The sequence below is a fragment of the Folsomia candida genome, unplaced genomic scaffold (assembly GCF_002217175.1).
Source record: "Folsomia candida strain VU population unplaced genomic scaffold, ASM221717v1 Fcan01_Sc005, whole genome shotgun sequence".
NCBI classification, from domain to species: Eukaryota; Metazoa; Arthropoda; class Collembola; order Entomobryomorpha; family Isotomidae; genus Folsomia; species Folsomia candida.
The window spans coordinates 7,472,931-7,498,895 of NW_019091197.1; the positions used below are offsets into that span (position 1 = coordinate 7,472,931).

Sequence of the window (25,965 nt, forward strand, 5' to 3'; positions counted from 1 at the left end):
ACTTGATGTAAACCAGTCATTAACTTGTAATGATCGAGGAATAACATGTGAATGAATGACTACCAATCAACCAACCAATGTTTAATATGTAAAAAACATTCATCACTTACATAAATAATCTTGGCAATTGCTTCTCTCCAAGTGCGTTGGCGGGGGGAGGTGTGGGGTGGGAGGCTCATTGACGCCCTATATGTTAATTTGACCCTCATTATCCTACTCCTTAATGCTAATGTCCCCCCAGCTTACGCCGCTACTGCCCCTGTTAATTGCATGGAACTGGTTCCCACACGTGCATAAATGTGTGTAGGTTTCGTTGCTAAGAAAATAAATATATTGCAGGATTTCGCATCATGTTTGTAGCCGAGTAAGTGCGTAATATGTTTACTTCGTCGGGACATGTTTCACTTTAATTCACTTTGTAATAATGTCGGTAAAAAATTCTACGTTTGCACCGGAACCACTTAGAAGGGAACCTTAATTACTGCGGCATACCGATTGCCTTCGTAATGGTCTTAATCGATGGATAATTTAGTGTAACTAAAACTTTACCGGAGAACATGTAGTGCAAATTCACGTTTTCGCAAATAGTTTGCTACCTACATAATGTTATACTGACAAAAAAAATAAAAAATTTATTTAATCATTATTAATTCGTTGAAAATTAGAAAAAATATATTCGGTAATTATTGAGTAGATATGTATTAATTCATTCATTCTTCGTTTTACTTAAAATTCTTAATATTAGATAAATCCCTACATTTGCTTCCTACATTATTCATCAAGCGATAATGGAAACATGAGCAAAACCATAACCATTCATAATTAATGAGCATTGAAGACATAATAAATATTCATTAAAAAAATAATTTACTAAAATCCATGAAAAAATTATTCATTAATTATTTATTAATCTCGTGAATCATTTGTGTATTATCATTCCCTAATAGTATATGAATAAGAACTTATGTATGGTGAAGAATTTTCCTCGTGATGAAGCGATTGGTGTACATTTCTAAATATTTCCTCATAATTTTCACATGCCCTTCCTATTAATTATGTTAATTATGTTTAAATGATACATAGTTTGATAGAAACAATTGTCGGGAAAACCATAGTCTGACGTAAGAAAAAGTATGGAACTCGTAGACACCTATTGTTCTTCATGTATGACTTATTGACCGTAGACGATGAATGAAAATAATCTACATTATTGAATTCACGGCAATTTCAATTGTTTCAATTTTTGGGTATTATGTTTGAATTCAGTGTGGTTACAGAAAAAAACATGTTTTGCCCAAATTTGATGCCAATCGCCCAAAAAATGCCGAAATTAGGGCATGCCGACAAAATTTGTCGTCGAAACCTTAATCGCCATATTGCGACATGTCGACAACACCGAAAAACATGTTTTGCCCAAATTTCATGCAAATCGCCCAAAAAATGCCGAAATTAGGCCATGGCGACGTTTTTCGACATGATGTCGACAAAGTGGCCACACCCCCTTAGTAGGGTGTCACCCCCTACCCGTGAAGAACATGTGTTAAAAATTTCAGGTCGCTGCGACAAACCGTTCTCGAGTTATAGTGTTGACAGACAGACAGACGGACAGACAGACAGACTAACTAACCGATCGCATAAAGTAGCTTGTGCTACTTAATAAAAACATAGTTGTAATTTAACCGAAAATCTTGTCATCATTAGATAAAATATACTCCTTTAGTTGAACTTTGAATATTTTACTGTCCTTACAGTTCCTTAAGTCTAGCGGTAATATATTCCATGCATTAACATTTGTGGAAATGTTGAAAAGTGGAAAATTACAGAAAGTACATGTGCATGTACAAGGTGTATACATATTACAACAGTTTTGTTCTTGTCATAAAATTGTTTATTGCTTGAAAAATATAGCATGCGCGACGTGTTACGGGTTCAAATTATAATACATAAATATCTATTAGAATAATACGCTGTTGATTTTTCACTTGCGGGTTGAGATGGTTATATTTATTGGCAAAACATTCTTATGATGACGTGCTTTCAATGAACACCGTCTCAACATTGCACACACGATGCAATTAAATATCATCACCTTACATATCTCGGTCTCATGAAAACTAGAGATCATCATGTTTGCCACGGTAGACTTGTTGTGAGACGTTGTGAAATATTTTGTAGGTTCCGATTTCCTATGCTGATTATTCTCTTGGTCATATAATAAAATATGTACATGTGGAATTCCAGTGAAATCTTGCTTATTAGCTCACCCTGCGTAGCACGGGAGCTATTGAATTCCTCTTGTCCGTCTGTCTGTCTGTCTGTCCGTCTGTCTGTTCACGAGGTTTTTGCATCAATTGATGCTAATTAATTTGCCCCATGTGCAAATTTTAGCAAATTAGTAGCATCATTGGTCTCGAACAGTCGGTAACATAAAATGGTGCAAAACAATTGAGGGAAAAGATGCAAAACGCACCAAACGTGCATTAGAACGGAAAAAAATAATTAGAATTTTTACGTCGAATTTGTCACGATTTTATGTCAAAATTATGGATGCATTTTCTTCGTTTATTTTCCACCATTGATGGAAAATTATATCACAATTATGTGTATCTTTTGTCCGCCCATTCTGCACCATTAATGAAAAAGTATGCCAAAATTGTGTGTCTATTTTATCTGCCAATTCTGCACCATTGGTGCAAAATTATGCTAAAATCATTATTACAGGGTGAGCTACTTCTAACGTTACAACGGTTTATTACTGTTTAAGAGAATATCGTTGAAAACGAACAAAGTTTCAAAACTTTCCTCATGCCCATTCCTTGCTCTGGAGTGATATGTAATCATCCATTAATGGATGATTACCAAGTGTTGCATTCCAATTATGCGCAAAGGTCAGTGAAAAATGGATATATATGTTCATTTAATTAGCATCAATTGTGCAACAAATTCATTCACAGACAGACAGATGGACAGACAGACGGATTCACGGACAGAAGGCATGCTAAGGGTGACCTATTTAATAAGGAAATTTGAACAAGTTCGTTACGTGCAAAAAAAAGAAATTATGCACGACAAGACTTAGGAGAAGCATAAATATGTAATTCTGGTAGATAATTACAGTTCTAAGGAAACTATTAGTCACAGCGTAAACTCATTTCCTGCCGAAATATGTATTTCACGAGATAATTCCAATTGAAGTATTCTCAACATAATTATCACTCATAAGCTCAACCTAATGGTTGAAGTTCTTCTGGCGCAAGCAATTTGAGTTACATTTATCTACATTTTCCCATCCTTTCGCGTTGTAATCGATACCTGTGTAAAAAGCTTTCTGTGTAAAATACAACTACAAAGTTTTTCAAAAATCGGTGTAACTAGCGAGACAATTAAATATTAGACTGACAATCATTCCCCCAACGAATTATATGGAATTTATGAACGTATATAAATTTTAGCTTTAAATAATATAGTAGTTACTAAAGCGGATGGGAAAATTGAGGGAGAATAGCACAAAAAAGGTGGACGAAGCTGACTACTGGGTTTAACCCAGCGGGCGTGTGAATTTGGGATATGTTTCTTCTTGAATATTGACTTTGGGAGAGATAAATTTTCAACTGAGATCTCACTTGGTTGCCAACAACTAAAATTACGTTCCACTCTATTTAAAAGCGTTGATAAGCCCACGGGCCCAAAGCTGAACATTAGATTAACAGGCAGAGAGTCTCCTGAGGAGACTCTCCTCTTCCTGCTCATTGATTTAGCAAATCAAATTCTGTTAATCAAATTTAATTCAATTAATTTAATCAAATTGAATTTAATTAATTTAATCAAATTGAATTTGATTAAATTTATTATTATTTAAATTAATTAAATTAATTAATAATAATCACATTATAAATTGAATTATTCAATTAGACGAATATTCAAATAGACGTAAGTTACTAGATCGTAGAGTGTAGTATACAATATTATCAAAGATCTGTATTAAACAACGAGAGATACAGCGATAAATTATTTTATTTAGAAGCCAATAAAACTATCATTACCGTATGTATGAGTGAGTTTGTGGGATAGCAATTTCATAAGTTATTTAACACTAGCCTATAAGCCCGTCTTAAAGACGGGCCACATTTTGTTTAACAGTAATGTAACAAAATCAAAATAGAGCGTTATGCAGTAGCCTGGCCTCCACGAAAATTATAATTGCGGCGTTAAATAAGAACACAAATAATTGAATAATGTGGTCACAACAATATTAAATTTTTTGACGTTTCTAAGGAATTTTTTAAGGTTGCTAGGGAATTTTTTTGACGTTTCTAAGGAATTTTGTAAGGTTGCTAGGGAATTTTTTTGACGTCGAAAGGAGTTTGGTTAAGGTTGCTAAGGAATTTTTTTGACATTGCTAAGGATTTTTTTTAAGGTTGCTAGGGATTTTTTTGACGTTGCTAGGGAATTTTGTAAGGTTGCTAGGGAATTTTTTTGACGTTGCTAGGGAATTTTTTAAGGTTGCTAGGGAATTTTTTTGACGTTGCTAGGGAATTTTTTAAGGTTGCTAGGGAATTTTTTTGACGTTGCTAAGGAATTTTTTTTAACGTTGCTAGGGAATTTTTTTGACGTGGCTAAGGAATTTTTTTAACGCTGCTAGGGAATTTTTTTGACGTTGCTAAGGAATTTTTTTAACGCTGCTAGGGAATTTTTTTGACGTTGTTAAAGTATTTGTTTAAGGTTGCTAAGGAATTTTTTTAAGGTTGCTAGGGAATTTTTTTGACGTTGCTAAGGAAATTTTTTAAGGTTGCTAGGGAATTTGTTTGACGTTGCTAAGGAATTTTTTTTAACGTTCCTAGGGAATTTTTTTGACGTTGCTAAGGAATTTTTTTAACGCTGCTAGGGAATTTTTTTGACGTTGCTAAGGGATTTTTTTAACGCTGCTAGGGAATTTTTTGACGTTGTTAATGTATTTGTTTAAGGTTGCTAAGGAATTTTTTTAAGGTTGCTAAGGAATTTTTTTAACGCTGCTAGGGAATTTTTTTGACGTTGTTAAAGTATTTTTTTAAGGTTGCTGAATAAATTTTGTGCGGTGGCTATGGCACCGTCTATTCACCATCCGCATAATAATCAGAATGAGAACCAGAAGCATAATCAAAAATCGAATCAGTCCCCTGATTGGTTGAGCTAGAATGCCAACAGCCAATCAAAATGCAGGAATGTCACGGAAAATTTCACGGGACGGACTTTTCGAAATTATAATATAGATATCTATAGATAAATACCGTAAAAATATACTTATACGGTATTTAGTATCAGCCATAATAATTATAGCAATGATTATGGCGGGCCCGCTCTGGCTTGGATGAAAACATAGCCATGTCAGAGGTAAATGCTAAAGAATTTTGTTTGCTAAGGAAAAAATGAACATAATACACAAATAGAAAGTGTAGAAGATTTATTGATTCTAACTTGAAAGAATTAGAAATCTGCAGTTTAATGCACAATAATGTATATACATATATAAGTAAGTGCATGATTGCACCAAAAGACGAATGCAATAATGCATTGTGCAGAGAGGAGATGTTATTATACGTTTACAAATGCATGTTTCGCATAACGCAGCGTGAAGCCAGGTACCAGCGTACCATAAGAGCAAAAAACTGAGTTTAGTGAGTGGAAAGTATTGTTGTGAATCTTAGCACACACAAAGTAACTTCCATTGGCAAAGGGAGCAAGAGATTGCATAGAGATTTAAAGTTTCTATTTCTAATAATAACAAAAAATGCAGCGATTGATTGCATGATTAATATGCTACCAAGCAACGAATATTTCTGAAATTCTGGCGTAAGAAATAAATTTGATGTTATTGGTTGAACACGCGATTTTTGCCCAAGTTTAGAAATCCAATCCACCCTGGTTTTCGTAAAATTGGCCCCTTAGTGAATATGGGACAGCATTGTCGACTCTTGGTTTTGATGGGGAATGATCGTCTGCAATATTCCGCAATTGAATATATCTTCCGAACACCCTTATAGAATTCAAACTTCCATTAACTTACTGAATACCGCCCACTCTGAAAACTCAAAGTACGCCATTAGCAGGGAAATCAGAAGTACAGCCAGGAACATGAAGAGCGATCGATCCACGCCATTCTCCATTTCTGGCGTGAAGCCGAATTTTCTTCCACTAGGCTCCATTCTATAATTTTGATTGATACGAAATATTTTAGTATTTTGTGTAAACTTTTAATATTTCCGACAAGTGTGAAAGAAGGTCTGACTAAAAAGAGAAGGGATTTCAATCTATATCTACCTTACAAAAACGGGTTGAAAATAGATTTCCCTGTGAGCTGTCCTGGTCTAACCACACGGCAAAGTGACACCACATAAGCAAATACACAGATCTGTAGGTTTTGGAGTGTGGAAAATTATTGATTTGCTGTGTTCCAGATAGCCACGGATAGATCCGGGAAAATGGTTGTTTCCATGACATTTTTACCGCGTCATACCGTCAGGGAAGGGAAAAACACAATCCAAAATAAACAGCCGTCGTTCCAGGCGATCTAATATTAGATACTGGTGTAAAATAGAGTTTGCCGTAGTTATTATTGACTGCATATGGTACTCTATATGGTGACTTAACCGGGGAGAATGCATTTTTGACATCAATGCCATTATACCATTATTTTTTCATAAAATGGCCCGTAAAAACATATAACTAATGAAATGATCGGTCAACCCCATGACCGGTAAAGCTAATCTTCAAACTTGAGTCTTTATTTGGCACATTTTTATATGTGTGGCAAACTGCACACAGTCGATCGGATAATTTTGAAGAGTTATCACAAGCCTGACGGACGTACAACACGCACGGGCGTTAATTAATTCTGTTAATTTTACACATACCATACATAAAGGGTGGGAAATAAATTGCGCCCGATTTTTCCTATGAAAACATGAAGTCTGCATCTTGAAAACTGCTAAAGTTAGGAAAACAATTTTTTCCACATTTGTTCCTTGTACTTTGTGGGGCGACCAGAATACCCATTAATAGAGATAGCCTGGCCAGAGGGGATAGCACTTTAAAGGCTAATTGCCGGCTAGAAAAACTATCATTTGTTCCTTGGTAAAATACATACATGTTTCCGACAGAGATTAGCAGATTGTTTTTTAATTTCAAATAATTTGCGCAGATTCAAATTACAAACTTTTTCAAAATCTCAAATAATTAGTGCAATTTGTAAGTTTTTTTCTAATTTGTGCAAAGATTATGCTATAGATATGCAAGCAGAATCCGAGCAATCGTCCAGTCCGGATAATTTTTTTAGCATACAGGCATAGAGTTATATTCCAATAAAGTAATTCCGTCATTCAGTGTATGTGCATAATGTGAATATATATGTATATATATATAACAACAAAACAGAATAAACAAACACGATAACTTATGTATTGCAATGACGAATATCTACGTAGCCTGACAAGTTTCGTTACGCGAAATAATGAGAACACAACACAAAATTTGACCCCTGGAGCCGAACAACAATAATATACCCTCAATTCCAATAAGCTCCCCCCAAAGAATGACCAGCTTATGATTCTCTACCAAAAATTCGAGCAAACTGATCCCGACGAGTACAGCACAGATGGCAAAGATTGGTCGAATCAGTCCTATCGAGACGGGTGTTGCCTCATGGAATGTCGGTGAATTTTTCGGATCGCCAATCAAATATTGTACAGCTTTAAAATATTTTTTATGCCTCCGATTACCATTTTGCATTCTCCCCAAAATTAACCCAATCAAGGAATACTTCCTCCACAATGGGAGTAGCCCAGCTTGCAAAATTCGTCCTAATTCCTTTTTTATATATAAGGCGAGCATATTTTTGCCGCAGGTTATTAATTCGACAACTTGAAATGGGGATGATCCGTGATGAATTACAACGCGTCGGTTTCCAAATATATTCACATTCTGAACAAATAGACCTAACTCGCTTTCAATTATTAATATTGCCAGCGTTTGATGCGATTTCGAGGAGTCTTCCACCTGAATTTTTGATATCATTCGTGCCACTGCGTGGTCGCCATAGGACAAAAGTTTTGAATGTAGTTTTATTAAGAATCGTTTAAATTGTTGATTTAGGTCATTATTGAGAAGTAATTCGGGAATATTGTATTCTATTAGGTAAGCTTCAACAGAGTTAATTTCGCTGTTATATAGAACGTCCATAGCTACCACGGGGATATTCCAGTTGACGAGGTCCGCTACCCCGTTCGGTGTGGGTTGCGGGAGCGGAACGATCGAGCCCTGATATAAATTTGACATTAGGAGAAGATTTCCACAAAACCAGAAAATGAGAAAGACCATGATAATTTTTCTCGCTCGATAATTGCTTCCTGTACTATCGCCAACTTGTCCGATAAGAATAGATGTGACCGTGAAAATTTTGCACATCACGGTGACAATGACACCTGACCAACTTCCTAGATTTGCCCCCTTGCAGGCTAGGCATGTCAAAAATCCCGCAACTACGGTTATGCTAACAGCCAAGCAAGTCCATGTCCCAAAGTCGAGGGGCGATATGAAAGTCGCCACCCCAGTTGCTGGTAACGGTGGGTCGGTAACGCAGCCCAGATTAATAGGTGACAAGCTTACTTGCACCAAGATTTCGGTACGGCTTATATTTTGGACTCTATTATACATGACGCGACCAAAAGATCTAAGCACGCGACGGTTAACTCTATCGCTTTTGGTTTGCCGTATCAGCGTCAAATTATATTTTTCCGCCATTATCACTACGAAACAGTATACAGGATCATCTAATTTGATGTATCCGCCATGCACTAAACCACAGATTGAGTTTGCTGACTCTTTTTCGAGGAGAAAGTAGCGAATTAGATACTTGTGCATATCCCTGTTCGCAGCGTCCCATGCTTGTTGAATGTTCCGCAATGATATAGTTACTTCCAACTGTGAGAACGTGACTGGATCACATGTTAAACAAGGTATGAAGAGGGAGGCGGCTTGGCTGTTGTCAAACAGGACTAGAGTCGCGGTGCCGATGAAAATCTGTATTGGGACACTTTTAAAACATGAGACGCCACGAGTAAGGTCAACATTACCAAAGATGACGTCCTGTCGAAATATCCTGGAAACAAAGTGCTGCAACGGGTCACACTTTGATTCATCTTCATTATATTTCATCGTCCAGTCTAGCGGAGCGAATAAAGCCTTAGTTCGTGCTGATTTCTCAGTTGGGCGGTAACAAAGTGTTCAATTTTGTGCCAAAATGAATCCGAAATTTGGTTTGATCGTTGTTCTCCTTGTTTTGGGAGGTAAGTAAAATAATAAATAGGACATTATTTTTAAGGAAGAGAACCATTAATTAATTAATTAACTCAGTCCATCAATCAATCAGTTTATTAAATGACATATCGTCAGACTAATTCTGAAACCACGTAAGTTCATAACAAAAACAGGGAAAATGACCTAACTGAAATTTCAAAAAAATATGGAGTTCGATTTCATATCAAAGTTTATCGTATGATCTTGCATAAAAAACCAACCGCATATTATTTTGAAATTGCAGTTAGGTTATTATCCTAGCATTTGTTGTGCAGTTACGTCGTTTTAGAATTAGGCCTTCGACGATATGGGGTTTGGCTCTCATCATGAATTAAATAATTAACAATTAATTAACTAGACCCAATTAATCGACTAATTTGTAAATATTTTTATACCTTCAGCTTTTCACTATTCCTTGGTCGAAGCACAGGGAATAGTGAGGCCATAATTTCTCTGTTTGTTATCAATAAACCGTTGTAACGAATGTAACCCAGGGGTGAAAGTCGTGTGTTATCCGTTAACCATCATATTGTGTGTGTCCGTTAAAAATCTATTAAAATTTAAATGCCAACTTTTTTAAAAAATTCTGACAAATATATCCAATTCAAGTGTTAATTACCATTTTGTGACCTTTGAGGTCAAAATGAAGGTCACCATTGAGTTCGGGGTTAAATGTCAGTCCAAACTCCAAATTGATATATGTATCAAATTTAACAGTTGGTGAACTTTCTGTGACCTTCAAGTGACCTTCGAGGTCAAAATGGAGGTCACCAGTGACGCCATTCGTCCCCACAAATTAGCTATAAATGATGTGTCACATGCCAAAATTGACACGTGACACTTTTCCTCATCAACGCAGGTGACGATATCACAGTGTCCATCTTCGAACTCGTCCTTTCCTGACCAGAGGTCGACGCCGCTGATCACACGTCGCCGCGCCGCCGAACGCCGGTACTATTTTACGCGCCGCCGTCGCAGGGGAAAATTCTGGGCGCGCCGCCGCCGAAAACAGATTTGACGCCGATTTTATTTTTGCCATAATACTTACATTTTGGTCGAATTATAATTAGGAAAGTCAAAATTTTGTCAATATTTTCAGGGCGATACCAACTTTGCATTGTATGGTCTCTTGGTCTCTTGGGATGCACTAACAATGGGTATACATGACAAAATTTTTTAGATTCTGTCCAGACGAATTTTAAGTTATTATTTTTTGAAAAATAGATATCGTCTAATGTTTTGATTGATCATTTAAAAAATCACGACGTTTCAGGAAACGGTAGAAAACTTAGAGATCCTGAAATAACTTCAGGCGATTCCCGAAAACCTAAGCACCAAATGCTGCATATTGGGCCAATAACATTTGGAGTTCAAAATTTACGAATAATTTATGAACAACTAATTTCTGATGTTTTTTGAAAAAGAACGTGTATTTTTGGGAAAATTGCGTAAGTATTCTCAAAGTGTTCCATATCGGACTTCTATTTTTCTATAATCAATCTATACCTACATCCATCCCGTCAAATTTGCCGCGACATCCCTGCATTCTGATTGGCTGTGGGCAACCTGAACCAACCCGTGAACAGATGCGATTGATGATTATGATTCAGATTCAGAATCAGCATCAGTGATTACGTATGATTCTAATTATGATTATGACGACAAAAATAACACCATGAAAAAATTGCATTGCACCATTTAAAAAACTCCTTAGCAACGTGGAAAAAGGGAAAAAAGGGAAAAAATAAAATTAAAAAAAAAACATTGGCACTGATGATATCGATTGAGCCCTAGCAGAGTTGCTTCAATTAGCATCAGATCGAGAGTACCAAAGAAAGTTAGTGTACTTAACCACATTTTCTAGGCTTTACCAAAAACACACAATATTTAACAAGCGTTATTTATTTTCAGAAAGGCGATACCAACTTTTCGAATGGCAAATGATAGATCGACTGGCTACGCTGCATAATAATTAAAAATAATAATTCCTAATTTTGTTTCTAATTTTGTTTCATTTTATCAAACGCATTAAATTAAATTATACAAATGTACGAAAAATGTGCCAATCCGAATAAACAACGAACTTCCCCCAAAATCTCGCCTAATTCGGTATTGCATTCTATACGATATCACGGAGTATAGCATTAGTTACCTAAAAGTATCATCCCAGAATTCCTAAAGGTTTCACTACGATTTGTCTACGTTTACGACCTTGTGAATCGCAGTGATTCTCTGAGAATTAGTTTTGATTCGGCGGTCAAATCGCAGTGAAATCTCAGCGAATTCACTGCTAGTTGGTACGAAATTGTTATCGACTCAGTCCGAAATTGATACCACAGCTATAACGAATTGTTTTGCGTAATCATTTCAGTAATTTCTGTTTTTGGGATGGATTTTTGCTGCTTATGACCTGCCAGAATGTACCAAAAAGCGTATGAAAAGTAATAAATTTCAAGCTACAATGTCCTGAAACACCCGCTACATACTGAGTGGAAAAATTACCTTAGTGATGTATAAAAACAGTGTAACTTAAGTATATATCAAAGAAAAGATCGAATTTATCTGTGCTTGTGTACACTCGCTTGTTTATGGATAAACGTACTTTTCACGTAGGATGAAATCGTCATTATGACAATTTAGTTAAGTAGTTTCCGGTCGAAAACAGAAAGAAACAATTTGTGTGGTTATCATTCGTAAAACGACACAATTTCCCTAGTGTTTAGACTTATTGTAAACTTTTATAACCAAACCAGTCTAATTTACAAAACTTCTTGTACATATTTGCCACTTATCGAGTTAAATAAATTAAGAACTTACGCTGTGTCGCTTAATGCGTACATACCTGCATATGTACGTAGCTCAAAAATTTCTACTTTATTTGAGAAAAATGCTGTTTAAAGACGGTGAAAGGAAGTAAATATGTATGTCTTTGGGACACCCTGCTATTACAGAAATTAACTAAATAGTTTAAACCATGTTTTGCATTTTTACTGTGTCCTTCGAAATAAACATTTATTTTGATTATCTATACATAAGTATATAAATTCTGATAATTAGCAGGAAACACATTTCGTGTGATCAAACCAAATTGTTCTGAATAGTCAGTTAACCCTTTAATTCGTATGGAGGACAATTGTCGTTTTCTTGGAAATGGTTTAATTCGGGAGGAAGACAATAGTCGTATTGAAAAATTGTGGCCATGGTGCGGGAGGAGGACAATTGTCGTCTGGGGGAGGTGATTGATTTTCACGATTTTCTGCCGGCGACGAAAAATCTAGTCATTTTGGAGGATTTCTCCTATGCACACTTGCTAGTTTGGGTTGCCGAACCGTACCCGAACCGTACCTTAAATATTTTTATTTTGACCGAACCGTACCCGAACCGTACCTCCAAACAATTTTTTTCTGACCGAACCGTACCCGAACCGTACCTCTAATTTTTTTAATGTAGCCGAACCGTACCCGAACCGTACCTCCAAATAATTTTTTTCTGACCGAACCGTACCCGAACCGTACCTCCAAATAATTTTTTTCTGACCGAACCGTACCCGAACCGTACCTCCAAATATTTTTTTTCTGACCGAACCGTACCCGAACCGTACCTCCAAAAGTTTTTGACCGAACCGTACCTTCTAAGTTCTAATATTTTAGCTAACCGTACCCAAGTTATTGCGTATATGTAATAACGAAATGCCAATTTAATCAATCTAATTAATTGTAGGATGAACATGGGAGGAAGTCAAATGTTTAGTGAGGATACATTTTACAAATTATGCCCCTAAACCCATACTTACAAACAGAGTTGGGAATAATCATGATTAACTCGATGTGTTTAAATGGGTAATCCCAATCCTTAATCCTTAATCCCGCGTATGCTTTAACATTGAGTTAATCATGATTATTCCCAACTCTGCTTACAAACAAAATTAAGAGGCAACCCATCCACTGCCATCATCTTTATTTTTAAAGTGGTGCAGAGACATTTCTTGGAATTTCCTCTTGACTTGTTTTTCTTTTCATTTTCCGACTAAATGCATGTTTATTCTGCAGGACAACTTCATAAAATTTTATAAGCATATCTCGCCTGATAAATTACAAAAACTTTTATGATACAGCTGTTGGAATTATAATTACGGATAAAATAACTGAATAATGACCTGGCTGGTTATTCAGTCATCCTACCCAGTCCCCCGGGCGCTCTTGTGATCATGAATAGGAGAATGATGAAGAATTAGTAACATTTCTCTTGTCTTGTTTTGATGGTTGGAGGACAGTGCATTCATTCTTGTTAACTTTATTCTCAGTTTTAGTGGATTGATTTTTCCTACGTTTCTACGATTTAAACAAACTTTTTTTATACATAATTTTTTATACGAGGATTATTCAAACTCAAGCGTTAGTATTTTATTCGAAAGGGATTAAATCTTCTTGAAATGAATTGATAGATATGTGCTGGTATTTGTAATTGCTATCTCTTTTGCAATATCGTTGAATTTAATATTAATTCTCGCTAAACTTGACATGAATAATAATGTTCATCGTGACTAATACTGACATATAAATGGCAGACGTGCAATAATAGTGTTTTGAATTGTTTTTGTTTCTTACGGTAAGGTTCTTACTTCGGAGTTCAAAAATGCTGACTTGGAACACACATACATAAATGTTGCACTGATAGCCACAACAGTAGTGATGAAAGCAACCATCTAGTTGGTTGCTTTCTTTTCACCCAGGCCGACGAACAACACTGAAAATTATCAAACCCTACCCGAACCGTACTTTGCTTTTTTTAATTTGACCGAACCGCACCCGAACCGTAATCGCAGCTTCACCGAACCGTACCCGAACCGTACCTTCCGAGTGTTTAAATTTGACCGAACCGTATCTTCAGGGTTTTAAAATATGACCGAACCGTACCCGAACCGTACCTTAAATTTTTTTAAATCCGACCGAACCGTACCCGAACCGTACCTTGAGAATTTTACAATCTCACCGAACCGTACCCGTAACCGAACAATGTACGGTTCGGGTACGGTTCGGTTCGGTACTTATCGAACCTCAAAAGTTCGGCGAACCCCAAACTAGCAACTGTGTTTATATCAACGAGGTCCAGAATTTTCTACACTAAAATGTAGAACATTACGTGCTAGGACAAAGTGAGTATGTCAGAGGTGCCTTTGCCTTTCGAATGTGCCACAACCCAAAGTGAACACGCAGGCTGAACGATCCACTCTACAAAATTAAATAGTTATATAAAATGTCTATGCTTCATATACAGTTAAGACTATGGAGTTCTGTCTACCATAAAAAATATAAGTACAATAAATAAAAATCCTACATGTAGGTTGTCGTAGCATCAGTACCACCTTATACATAAATATTTTGCTGTGGCCTCTGAAAATCAGAATTTGCATACATTTCGGGAAATAATTCAAAATGACATTTCCAACCTTTCTCATACTTTGGCTCACAACTACTCTCAATACGACCGCATATTCTCCACGAGGGACTAAAGGCTGCACGAAAGGGTGGAAACCATCCGGGCGTTGTTGGCGATACTGCAAGGGCGAAATTCGGGCGATTGGTGCTACACCGGATCCGGTTGCATTCAAAGCTTCCAATGTTTGGAGAAGTACACTTGTGATAACTCGATAGGCTGCCAAGGAGCTTCACAAGGTTGCGTTGCGGACTGCACCGCAAATCAATACAATCCTCAAGGCACTTCAGGTCATTCTAAGGCATGGGACCCACCTCGATGTTGGCGATACTGTCTCGGAAGCGGTGGCCCTTGGTGTTACACAACTTCCAGTTGGGACGAAACCGACTGTCCAACTTTCAATACGTGTGGAGATTTCCACTGTACGGCTCGATTGAGACAATTGGACTGTGTCACAGACTGCACTTCAGCGATCACTGTCCATCTTGAAAATACTCCAAATCCCTTAAAATATGAAGAGCAGAGTAACCCAGAAATCCCGATAAGTAACGCTTTCCAGTGTAACCTTGTCGTGGAGCTTTTTCAAGAAATGGAACAAGTCGCCCACTATTGGATAACCTCACAGCAAACCAAATCCCACTCCAACTTTGTATCTTGGAACATTTTCGCGGTACCATTTCCACCTACCGAGAAACTCCCTCTTTACCGAAAGGTCAACAGGTTGTCCAACTATTGCACATTTTTCTTCATTTTCCATAACAATTATGCCCCTTATTCTGAACTCCTTTATGGTCTCGAAGAGTACTCGTACTCACGTAGTTTTACGTTCATTCTAATCACGGAATGGCAACGGAGACCAAGCAGTTTAAAAATATGGACCAACATTCCCGCCCCAGTATACATCCATCTATTGGACAGGATCACTTTAGAATATCACAAAACCACGAATAGGTTCAACCTACTCCCCAACATTTGGACAAATCTGTACTATTCTAAAAATCTAATGAAGATCGACTTTTCCCAACTAATCGTATATTCAGCCGAGTCGTATGCTCCCTGGGACAATATATGTCCCAAAGTTGACAAATTTTCCCACAAATATAACCGACCATATATTGCTAAGCGTTTAGAACGTTGTATTTTAGAAAAGCACTTTAACCTTACATTTTTCTGGATGTCACTTAAATCGAAATTACGAGACAAAAAATACGCGTATATCCCTTCAATTGTTGGAAAGAGTGCAAAAACGGACGAACATAATGCGGACGACATCACCGGAATGGTTTTCAGTGGTCAATATCACAGTGGGATAATTTACTGTAGAAAGCATTCAATTTTTGAAACCAGAAGCGCCAAAATGTCTATCTGGCTGTCTCCATTCGACTCGTTGATGTGGGTCTTCTTACTTGTATTACTCCCTCTACAAGCCCTAAATAGTTTGTCGCTGGATGCACCACCCAGTAACCTTGTAGATATCTACACTTACCAAATGTATGTCCTGATTTCTATCCTCTTTCGCAACGGGGTCAGGTCTTATACCGAGCGGTTTTTCTTGTTTGGTCTGCTTAGTCAGCTAATTCCGCTTCTGTACGAATCCATAATAACAGGAAAACTTCTGGTTCCCATGGCGCCAGACAAATTCCAATATATTACAGACTTTGTGCGGACCTCTTATACAATAAAGTACGATGTGGAATCTCATATTCAAAATATTTTACAATACGATCCAGGAATCCGACACGAATTTAAAAAATGTGGGGTACTTGACAAAATTAACGTGACATTTGTCTTAGAGAAGTTCAGCCTGTTACAGGACTATTTCGATAATGGCGGGGGCACCAAAAGTATTTTGGTGGCGGCTCTCGCGGACGAGCAAAAATTACAGGGATATTACACCCCATCTAAAGATAGGGACCAACTACTGTTTTCCCAACAACTTGAGAGCGTCGTGAGGAAGGTGAAACATCAGCATAAGTGTCATTTGTTCAATCGGGGATATTTCGTACCACTATTGGTATTTCTACACGCCACACCGCCACCTACTCGTGGCAGTGCACAACTCGTTACACAGTTCTGGAATTTACGACATGTGGGAAGATAGTGTGTTCAATACAGAAAAAATTGTAGGGGCAAATCAACAAGCGAAAGATAACAATAGTACCATTGAAGCAATAGAAGTGATCAAGTTGGCAAATTTGGAGACGTTTTATACCATTTGGTGGATTACTTTAGTAGTGGCCATGGCTTGTTTTTTTCTCGAACTTGGTAAAATCCTTGCGGAATCTTGTGCATATTGGTTTAAGGTGGTGAGGCTTATGGCGAGGATGTATGCAACTAAAGAGTTTAAAGCCATGTTATAAATTATTAGCTCACCCTGCAGAGGAGCTATTGAATACCTCTTGTCCGTCTGTCTGTCTGTCTGTGTGTTAACGACTCTTTTGCATCAATTCATGCTAATTAGAGCCAGTTATTGGCATCCTTGACCGAGTTATTAGCACCACTGATATCGAACAATCGGCGACTCACAATGGTGCCAAACAATTGAAGGAACAGATGCAAAATGCACGAAAAGTGCATAAGAACCGGAAGAAATAACTATAATTTTTACTTCGAATTTGTCAAAATTTCATGTCAAAATTATGGTTGATTTTCCCTGGTTTATTTTCCACCATTGGTGAAAAATTATATCACAATTATGTGTATCTTTTGTCCGCCTATTCTGCACCATTAATGCAAAATTATGCCAAAATTGCCTATCTATTTTATCCGACAATTCTGCACCATTGGTGCAAAATAATGTCAAATAAATTCTACAGGGTGAGCTAATTCTAACGTTACAACGGTTTATTATACATATATACGTATTTATTTTTAAACTGTTGAGCCCAAACATTGCTGAAGTATGTATTGAGATAATGGTTGAGATGGATATAGGGTATGCTAGGGCAACTATCTGGGACCAATGATACCTATATAAAATAAATTAAAATCTGGGATAAACTGGAATTTTGCTATATCGAGTTGGATATTACTTGTTTGTTTTCTTTCTTTTGAGGGGGTGCACATTGTATTATTGGACCGCCCAGTGTTGCAAAAATATCTGGGGGTGTAACCCTATCAAAATATATATATGTATAACAGGGGGATCCAAACGGATATATTTTCAGGCATATTTGTCGACCACACCGGACACAAACGAGCTTGTCCAACTGGTTCTTAAATTTTGTGCCGTGAATGCACTTAAAAATTGTCAAACTCTATATTTTGTAATAACTTCAAAGTAGGAGTTTTTGAGAAAGTTCGAGGGGGTGTAACTGTGGGGACGGCAGGTACCCGACAGACCTTTCTGCCTAGGGTTGTAGTGCCGTCCCATTAGAATGAGAAATCGTAAATATCCTGGTCGGGTAGCTGCCATACACCTGGTTACACCCCTTCAAAGTTGCCTAAAAACGCAGGTTTTTGGGTATATAAACGGCTATATCTTGGCGGGAAAATTTTTTAAATCTTCAAAACTATCAATCTAGAGTCAGTATGAGTTTCTGATTACAAAATATAAAAATATAAAGACCACACCCCCTGGGGGGATAACTCCCCCCACAGGGGGTGTGGTCGACAAATATGCCTGAAAATATATCCGTTTGGATCCCCCTGTTATACATATATATATTTTGATAGGGTTACACCCCCAGATATTTTTGCAACACTGGGCGGTCTAATAATACAATGTGGGGTGTAACGGTCATAGCTCGCAATAAATTGATCCGGGGTCCATCGATGGACCATCTGAAAAATGGTCCATGGCCCATTGCGAGCTGCGGTGATCACATCGGGTGACAGTTTTCGTCACCCATTTTACCACAGGTTGAACAAGGATACCGATTTATTACCAAAATATTTTGTAATTAAGTTTGAGAAAATTTGATTTCGTGTGTATAAAAACTCATATTTTTTGTTTAGAGCTGGGATAATCGACAAGTACATACATCCATTTGAAATTGTACTCCTCACCTGCAAAATGACACTGGGATATTTATGCTTTTATACACGTTTTAATAAACAATTTAATGGGTGTCATCGATCGGTTAAAGTACTTATGCATTGTGACATGAAAGTAATTAAAGTTGCGAGGTAGAACAAAGATGTAAGCGGTATTTATTCCTAGGGTTGGTCTATCCGATCCGAGAATATCCGATCCGTCGGATCGGATCGGATAATCATCGGATCGGATCGTAAATAAAAATATCCGAGAGCTTTCGGATCGGATCGGATAAGATGTTTTATCCGATCGGATCAATCCGACGGATACTTCGGATATCCGATCGGATATCGGATAATCTGTATTTACTATAATTCCGCAGTCTGGTGGTGACTTGCGAAATTATTCTCCCTTAAAATGCGTAGATTCAAATATTGTCACAACTGACAACTGTTTAGCATAATTAATTAGTGTAATTTGTTGCAATTTCTTACTATTTTTAACTAAAGTATCTCACACATCAAGATTTTATGTAATACGCATTCTAGTTTTAACATCAGGTAATTAGATAATGCTAATTAATTGCTTTACGTATCAATTGAAGCGAAGTTATTAATTACTTATTACAATTACATTACCATAAAGTACTTAGAGCACATTATCAGTTAAAATACTGATTAATTTTGCCTTGAGTATTGTTGCATATAGTTAAGGAAGTAATTAATTACAAAAATAATTGTTATTAATTACATAACTAATAATAATTACGTCATTTTGTAATTAATTACTACAGCACTTAGCTAAATAAGTTAATTATTCATTAAAAACATGAATCATTAACGGATTTGATTGCCTTTTAGAAATGGTCGGATCATTATCCGATCCGATCGGATATCCGTCGGATTGCTCGGATTCGGATCGGATTGGCCCTGATATCCGATCGGATTATCCGACATGATGAAATATCCGATCCGATGGACTGTCTATCCGATCCGATCCGATCCGTCGGAAAACCAACCCTATTTATTCCCAGGCAAACTTTGCCAGTAATGCATTCTGATTAGTAAATATCCCACATGCCGGCTAAGATTCCCGTTAAATTTAAATTCTTTCCGGCACAGAGCACACGGATATCGGACATGATTATACGCATGATAAGTAGCAAAATGTCGTGCGACGTATGATTTATTTGCAAATGTTTTATCACATCCGGGAAACTTGCAGGGCAGCCGGGTTCGTTGGATCGCATGGGTTTTGAAATGTTCCTCCAAACCTCCCTTACGTTTAAACTTTTTTCCAAAATGCCTGCACGGGAACCGGACTGGAATTTTGTCGTGTTCGGCATGGATGTGGCTCGAAAGTCCTGTGTACGAAATGTGTACGAAACGTTGCAGGGCATTTTAAAAATGTGCAGTTAAATAATTGCCTTCGTACGCCCGTTGTGTGGACGTTCTATACGTGTCCCTGCAAACCTTGGACTGTTTTAAAAATTCGGGTACAGAATTCACAGCTAATGTGGGACGGTTGGCGTGCAAAGTCAGGTGTGCTTTGAGGGAGCGTGAATTTTTCATAGTTTTCCCACAAACCTGTGGAAGTTTGTAATGAATTAAAACCGTTTTTAAAATTTTGTAAATTGCACGATATTTAAAAACGTACTGTGCAGTTCACTTGTGGAATTGCATCGTGACTCGTGAGATGCCTACCAAGTAGGGCTTCCCATGAGATGAGACGTCTCATGAGATTTGAGATGAGACGAAATATGAGACGGAATATTTCGTCTCGGTTAAACTGAGACGAGACTTGAGATGAGGTGAGACGGCCTTCATCCCATCTCGTCTCATCTCGGTCTCGCCGAGATTTCACAACACAAGCCGAATTTACGAGTAGGTAGGGTTTAAGAGTTTATATCTTTCAAAATTTTTAACTTACGGACAAATTTTACTATTTCTATCCCACTACGTACTGGAAAACGTAGTGGGATAGTAGTATTTAGTAAAATTCGTCCTGGTTTCGTTACGATGAAAAAGTAGTGGTACCAGATGAATCAAGATGTTTTCACCTACCTATTTAAAATTCATGGAGGCTTCATTAATAAATGTACACCAAACTTTGCATTTGTTAAAAAAATAACTTATCAAGGTACAGTAAGCGAATGAGTGCATTATGTAGTTTTGGTGGTAAGACTCCACCTACTAGTACGGTATAGCATTGACAGAATAGAATATCGCTTTTCCATTCTGTCCCACTAGGAACACAGATTCTCAACCTACAAACTTACCCAGGAGAAACTCATCTGTTCTCAGTAAAAAGTTAACAAATATTTATAAATCAGGTCAAACTGATGTGATTTATTTAAAATTAATTTTGTATTTATTAATTAAAGGTAGCTCAATTAGAACAATTGTGAAATTTATGTCTGTACTCAGTCCATCCAGTGCATTTTGTAAAATTAAAGGATTAACTAAATCGTTGGATGTGTAAGGTGTGGGTAATTATGATATTATTAGAGCAACCATATTTTGATTTAATATATACAACTTAATTTCTGCCTTAGATATTTGTTGAAGCAAGGAAAAATATGACAAACTGTTTCTTTGGACTCCGAAATTTGCAGCGCAAAATTTCGCACAAATAATAATAATGTAAGTGTTGCTAAAAATCTTTATGGATATATAGGGGAACGAAATGTTTTATTGTAATTTAATTTAGTTGAAAAACAAATTCTTCAAGTGTGGACGGGGATTATTGACGATTACCATAGAAACATTTTTAATTAATAAGCTGTAAATGCTCGACACTGACGAGTGAAAATCAGTTAAATGGATTCTGAGGGAAATTTAGAAAAAGAGACAACGGTAAGCAAACTAATCTTATCTGAAATTGCCAGGTTTCGTCTTGGTCTTATGCAAAACGAAGAAAGTATCCAGCCGTCAAAGGTCGACGACCTTTAAACGTTTTATATATAGTGACATATGACCCCACGTGTTATTAAAATGCTAACAAATGTTTATATTCTAAATGTATTTTTAGGAGCTTGTGGAAACTCAAACTGACACATTCTCCGATAAAACCTGGACTGAATTTCCTAGGCTTACGATTTTTCATGACAACCTAGCAGATATTCCCCCAGTATTGATGCGATTTCTAATTAAAGGCGAGTATGCTCAGCGTAATTTGGACGAAATAAGGAGATACCAATCGTCTCTCCACTTATTGAAGAAACGCTGTGAGTTTATCATGCCGACCCTACATTTCCAGGAGGGTATCATGACCAGAAAATCAATTAAGGGGTGGCACTCAGATTTCGAAGAGGCCGACAGATTTGCCAAATACAAAGACCAGAAAGATTTTGACATGATCCTTATCGGCTCGCCTGCCTTCGAACAGCACCACCCCCTCCAAACGTGGATAGCTAACCACTCCCACCACACCCACTTTACCGATCCTACCGAAGCTCTGGAAATTTATCAGTACCAGATAGCCATTTTAAGAGGGCTAGTTGACGGCGTGAAATTTCTCCATCAAAACGGAATTATCCATGGGGAGCTAAATTCGAACAATTTAGTCTTTCAGTGGAACAACGCGCAAAAATATTGTCTCCCAGTTCAAATAATTCATACCGGATTCGGACCAAAATTCGTGGCACCCGAGTGGAAATCGGGGGACGTACTTACGAAAGAGGGTGACCTGTATGCTATGGGGTTTCTAATAAGGACGATTGCCTTTTTGGTGAATCCTGACAAACACGGGAGAACGTATTCGTGGTCACGTTCTCCATTTGTCATGATGGGATATGGCGATATGGAACATCCCATTTTAATAAACGCGGGTAATCTTGTCAAATCGTTAGTAAGTGAGGACATTCAAGAAAGAATTACGCAAATGGAAGATGTAAATATAGAAATATCCGAGGAAATTTCCCAACTACCTAATTCCGCCGTCAGAGCAGTTCAACTCACCCGGGATCATGATTTCTTTAAGAATATTAAAATCGAACAAGAGCTCGGAAGAGGGGGTTATGGTGTCGTGTTTCAAGCACAAAATATAAAAGTTGGACTTCAAAGTGCAGTTAAGATACTGCAACCCTTAGGCCCGGGACAGGTCTTATCTTCAGTTACGCCGCTACTCTCGGAAAAAGAAGATTTGGTGGATGAATTTCGAAAATGCGAATTTCTTTACCATCCAAATATAGTGAGATTGTTCCAGTTCGCGTTTATGCAAGCGAGCAGACAGGAATTGGCTTCATTTTTTCCAGAGGATTCCGAAGAAGAGACGATTGAGAGACTAAAACCAGTCGGAGACCTGGAGTATGAGCTGCCATGCTTGGAAATGGAATTATGTGGCCTATCCTTGAGATCTTGGTTGGACGATGGGAAGATTGACGCAATTGAAAAATCTAGATTGTACATTGCGCAGATACGAATTATCCACGGAATCATTGAGGGGATGAAATTTCTTCATTATAAAGACATCCTTCACAGAGATCTAAATCCAAATAACGTGTTTTTTAGCGGTGGGAGGTATGAATTTCCAGTTAAAGTCGGTGATTTCGGATTATCTCAAATACTCTTTGCTACCGTCCCAAATAGCAAAGATAATACGCAAGGTCGAACAGATAATTACAGTCTTACCGAAGGTATCGGGACCTTTGCTTACCGAGCACCTGAAATTAGTGATGGACATTATGGAAAACAAGCGGACATATTCTCACTTGGTTTGACTATCTGGGAAGTTGCTCAGCGAATAAATGTCTCCAAGAGGAGGCAACTTTTCGACACACTTGTCAATCATGGAGACCATTCAGTGGTTGATAATCATCCGCTAATTTACAAAATAAAGGAGAGGATAATTCAAATGACGAAAAAAGACCCGCAACAAAGGATTAAAGAAATACAAGATATTAAGTGGAGGAATACTGTAGGACCAATTGTCGTCCATTCAGAGCCCGGAGAACTGTTCACCCTCCTCCAAACTGTGGAAAAAGGATCCTCCCTTAAACTAACTAAGGGAATTTTTGAATCATCCCTACCATTCAAAGTTACCTCCAAGAATATCTCAATAATCGGAGAAGAAATCGAGGAGACCATTATTAAAGGAATAATGGAGATTAGTAACGGCTGCACCTTAGCCAACTTTTCCATTGGCCACACACACGGTGACGACGCTCTAAGACTGGCAGGGGATGCGAATTCCGTAACAAATCTAAAAGTAACATCTAAAAGATTTGGTATCAGTGTGGGAGGAAATGAAAACGTATTAAGTAAAGTTACAATAGTGACTGAGCACATGGGACTTAGGGTGTCCGGGATTCGCCACAAATTTAAAAATGTAGAAATTTTATCAGCAACGTATGGGGCTTTCTTTACAAGGAGATCGACTAATTGTGATGTAATATCAATAAGGATTGTTGATTCCAGACAGGCCCTTACAATTTCTGGAGAGGGTCATACCTTTAAAAATATTTATCTTGTTCTCCAAAAACGGAGAGAAGGGGCGCATGACGGAATTGTGTTTCAAGATGATGCATCCAACTGTAATGTGGAGATTGAAGTGTGGGAAGGATACGTAAAGGAGGGCGATGTTCACTTAAGGTGCGACGATAAGTCTGGGAATAGCAGGGTGGATTTAGGAAATACGAACGCTGTTATAATAAATCATGGGAGAAATATGGAGATCATTTCTCCAAATGGGAGGTATATCGAGAAAGACGATTACCCAAGAAGCTGGGGTTGTGGAAGTTAAGCGGTTCTTTGTCAGGAAAATACTTGAATGAATAATGGATAGTAAATTTCAATTAAAAATAGTGAAGTGAAATTTGCGTGGACATATATAAGTCTAATTTGTACGTTCGTAATGTTTCTAACGGAACTTTTTAAGAAACAAGCTTTTTTAATGTTTACGTCGAACCACACAGAAAATTAAAAGAAAAAACATTTGATTCTTTTCAATCGTAATGATGATTGCATTCAGGGTTCGGAAAACCACGGGGTTTTTCTAGAAAAACCCTTAACCAGGAGTTTTTCCGGGGTTTTTGGGGTTTTTGTAGATTTTGGGGCAGATTGAAACAAATTTCTTAAAACAAAATATTAGAGTAAAATTAATTCAAAATTCGAAGTCAGCTTGAAAATTTAAGCATTTTCATATGTGACTTGGACTCCCAAGTCTAAAGTTCATGTTTAACATGCAAACCAAGTTGGAAACCAAGATTTGCTTGTTAGTGATACGTAGAGATTCAAGTCACACATGGAAATGTTCAAAATTTCATGCTTCAAAATTTCATTAATTTTAAGAAGTTTGTTTAAATCCGCCCCAAAATCTTGCAAAAACCCACAAAAACCCGCAAAAACCCCATTAGGCTTTGGGGTTTTTCCGGGATTTGAAACCCCAAAAACACACAAAAACCCCAAAAACCCCGACCCACAAAAACTCGGGGTAGCGTACCCTGATTGCATTCGAGATAAAAAACTTGACAATGTCAAATTGACATTCGTATAAAAACAATATAGTTTTCAGTTTTAATCTCCGTAATAAAGTTTCTTGTAGTATTTAATGAATGTTTTATATATGTCAATCTTTCCATAAGAATTTAATCATTGTGAATTTAGATAATTGAATTTAAATAAATTTATATTTTCAATCATATTTTGCCCTACGTATCTTATGATGATTATTAAATATACGTATGATTGATGTGGTATTGTTTAAAGATAGCATAAAATAGCACTGATAGCATAAAAGCACGCATTTGTTGGTTGCAAAGTTGTCAACATTTCGATGATGATATATAATAAATATTTTAGGATGAACGTGTATCAGAAGGGGCAAGTGTGTATAATTATTTTTTATCATTTATAAAGTTTGTTGGATTATAAATTGAGTTGGACGTTTAGCTATTCAGGTGATTTAAAGCGATTTATTGGCATCACGAAATACATTTGATTAAAATGATTAGTTAATATCATTAATTTCTTTAAGTTCATGTCCTGCATATACTAAACCATACAGGATCGGAATTCAGAATTTTGTAAACAAGGCGAAATTTTGTTAATAACCTGTCAACTTTAATTTACTCGAAATTTAGATAACATTTCAAATAGTCGTTTACAATTCAAGAAAGGTTGTTAATAATGCACTTTTTGTACTCACTGTCGCTTCTCGCAACTTTGACTTTGAGAATAATTTTCTAAATCAGAATTACAAATATAAATACATAACATAAATAT

At 37.1% G+C, this 25,965-nt stretch overlaps 1 protein-coding gene across 1 annotated transcript; it reads left to right on the forward strand.

Annotated features, from left to right (window-relative positions):
* The first annotated feature begins 21,069 nt into the window (after window positions 1-21,069).
* LOC118435863 lies at window positions 21,070-25,025 on the forward strand. Its single transcript, XM_035852345.1, has 4 exons — window positions 21,070-21,224; window positions 21,297-21,384; window positions 21,452-21,597; window positions 21,773-25,025. Exons 3-4 carry the CDS (start codon window positions 21,562-21,564, stop codon window positions 24,482-24,484), a joined length of 2,748 nt encoding a protein of 915 aa, XP_035708238.1. The 5' UTR covers window positions 21,070-21,224; window positions 21,297-21,384; window positions 21,452-21,561; the 3' UTR covers window positions 24,485-25,025.
* The last annotated feature ends 940 nt before the right edge of the window (window positions 25,026-25,965 follow it).

What these genes read in the sequence shown, in the direction of transcription:
- LOC118435863 (XM_035852345.1), top strand. Translation starts at nt 21,562, where the DNA reads ATGGATTCTGAGGGAAATTTAGAAAAAGAGACAACG. An exon ending in ATTTAGAAAAAGAGACAACG is followed by an intron (nt 21,598 to 21,772) that starts GTAAGCAAACTA and finishes ATGTATTTTTAG; the next exon opens with GAGCTTGTGGAAACTCAAAC.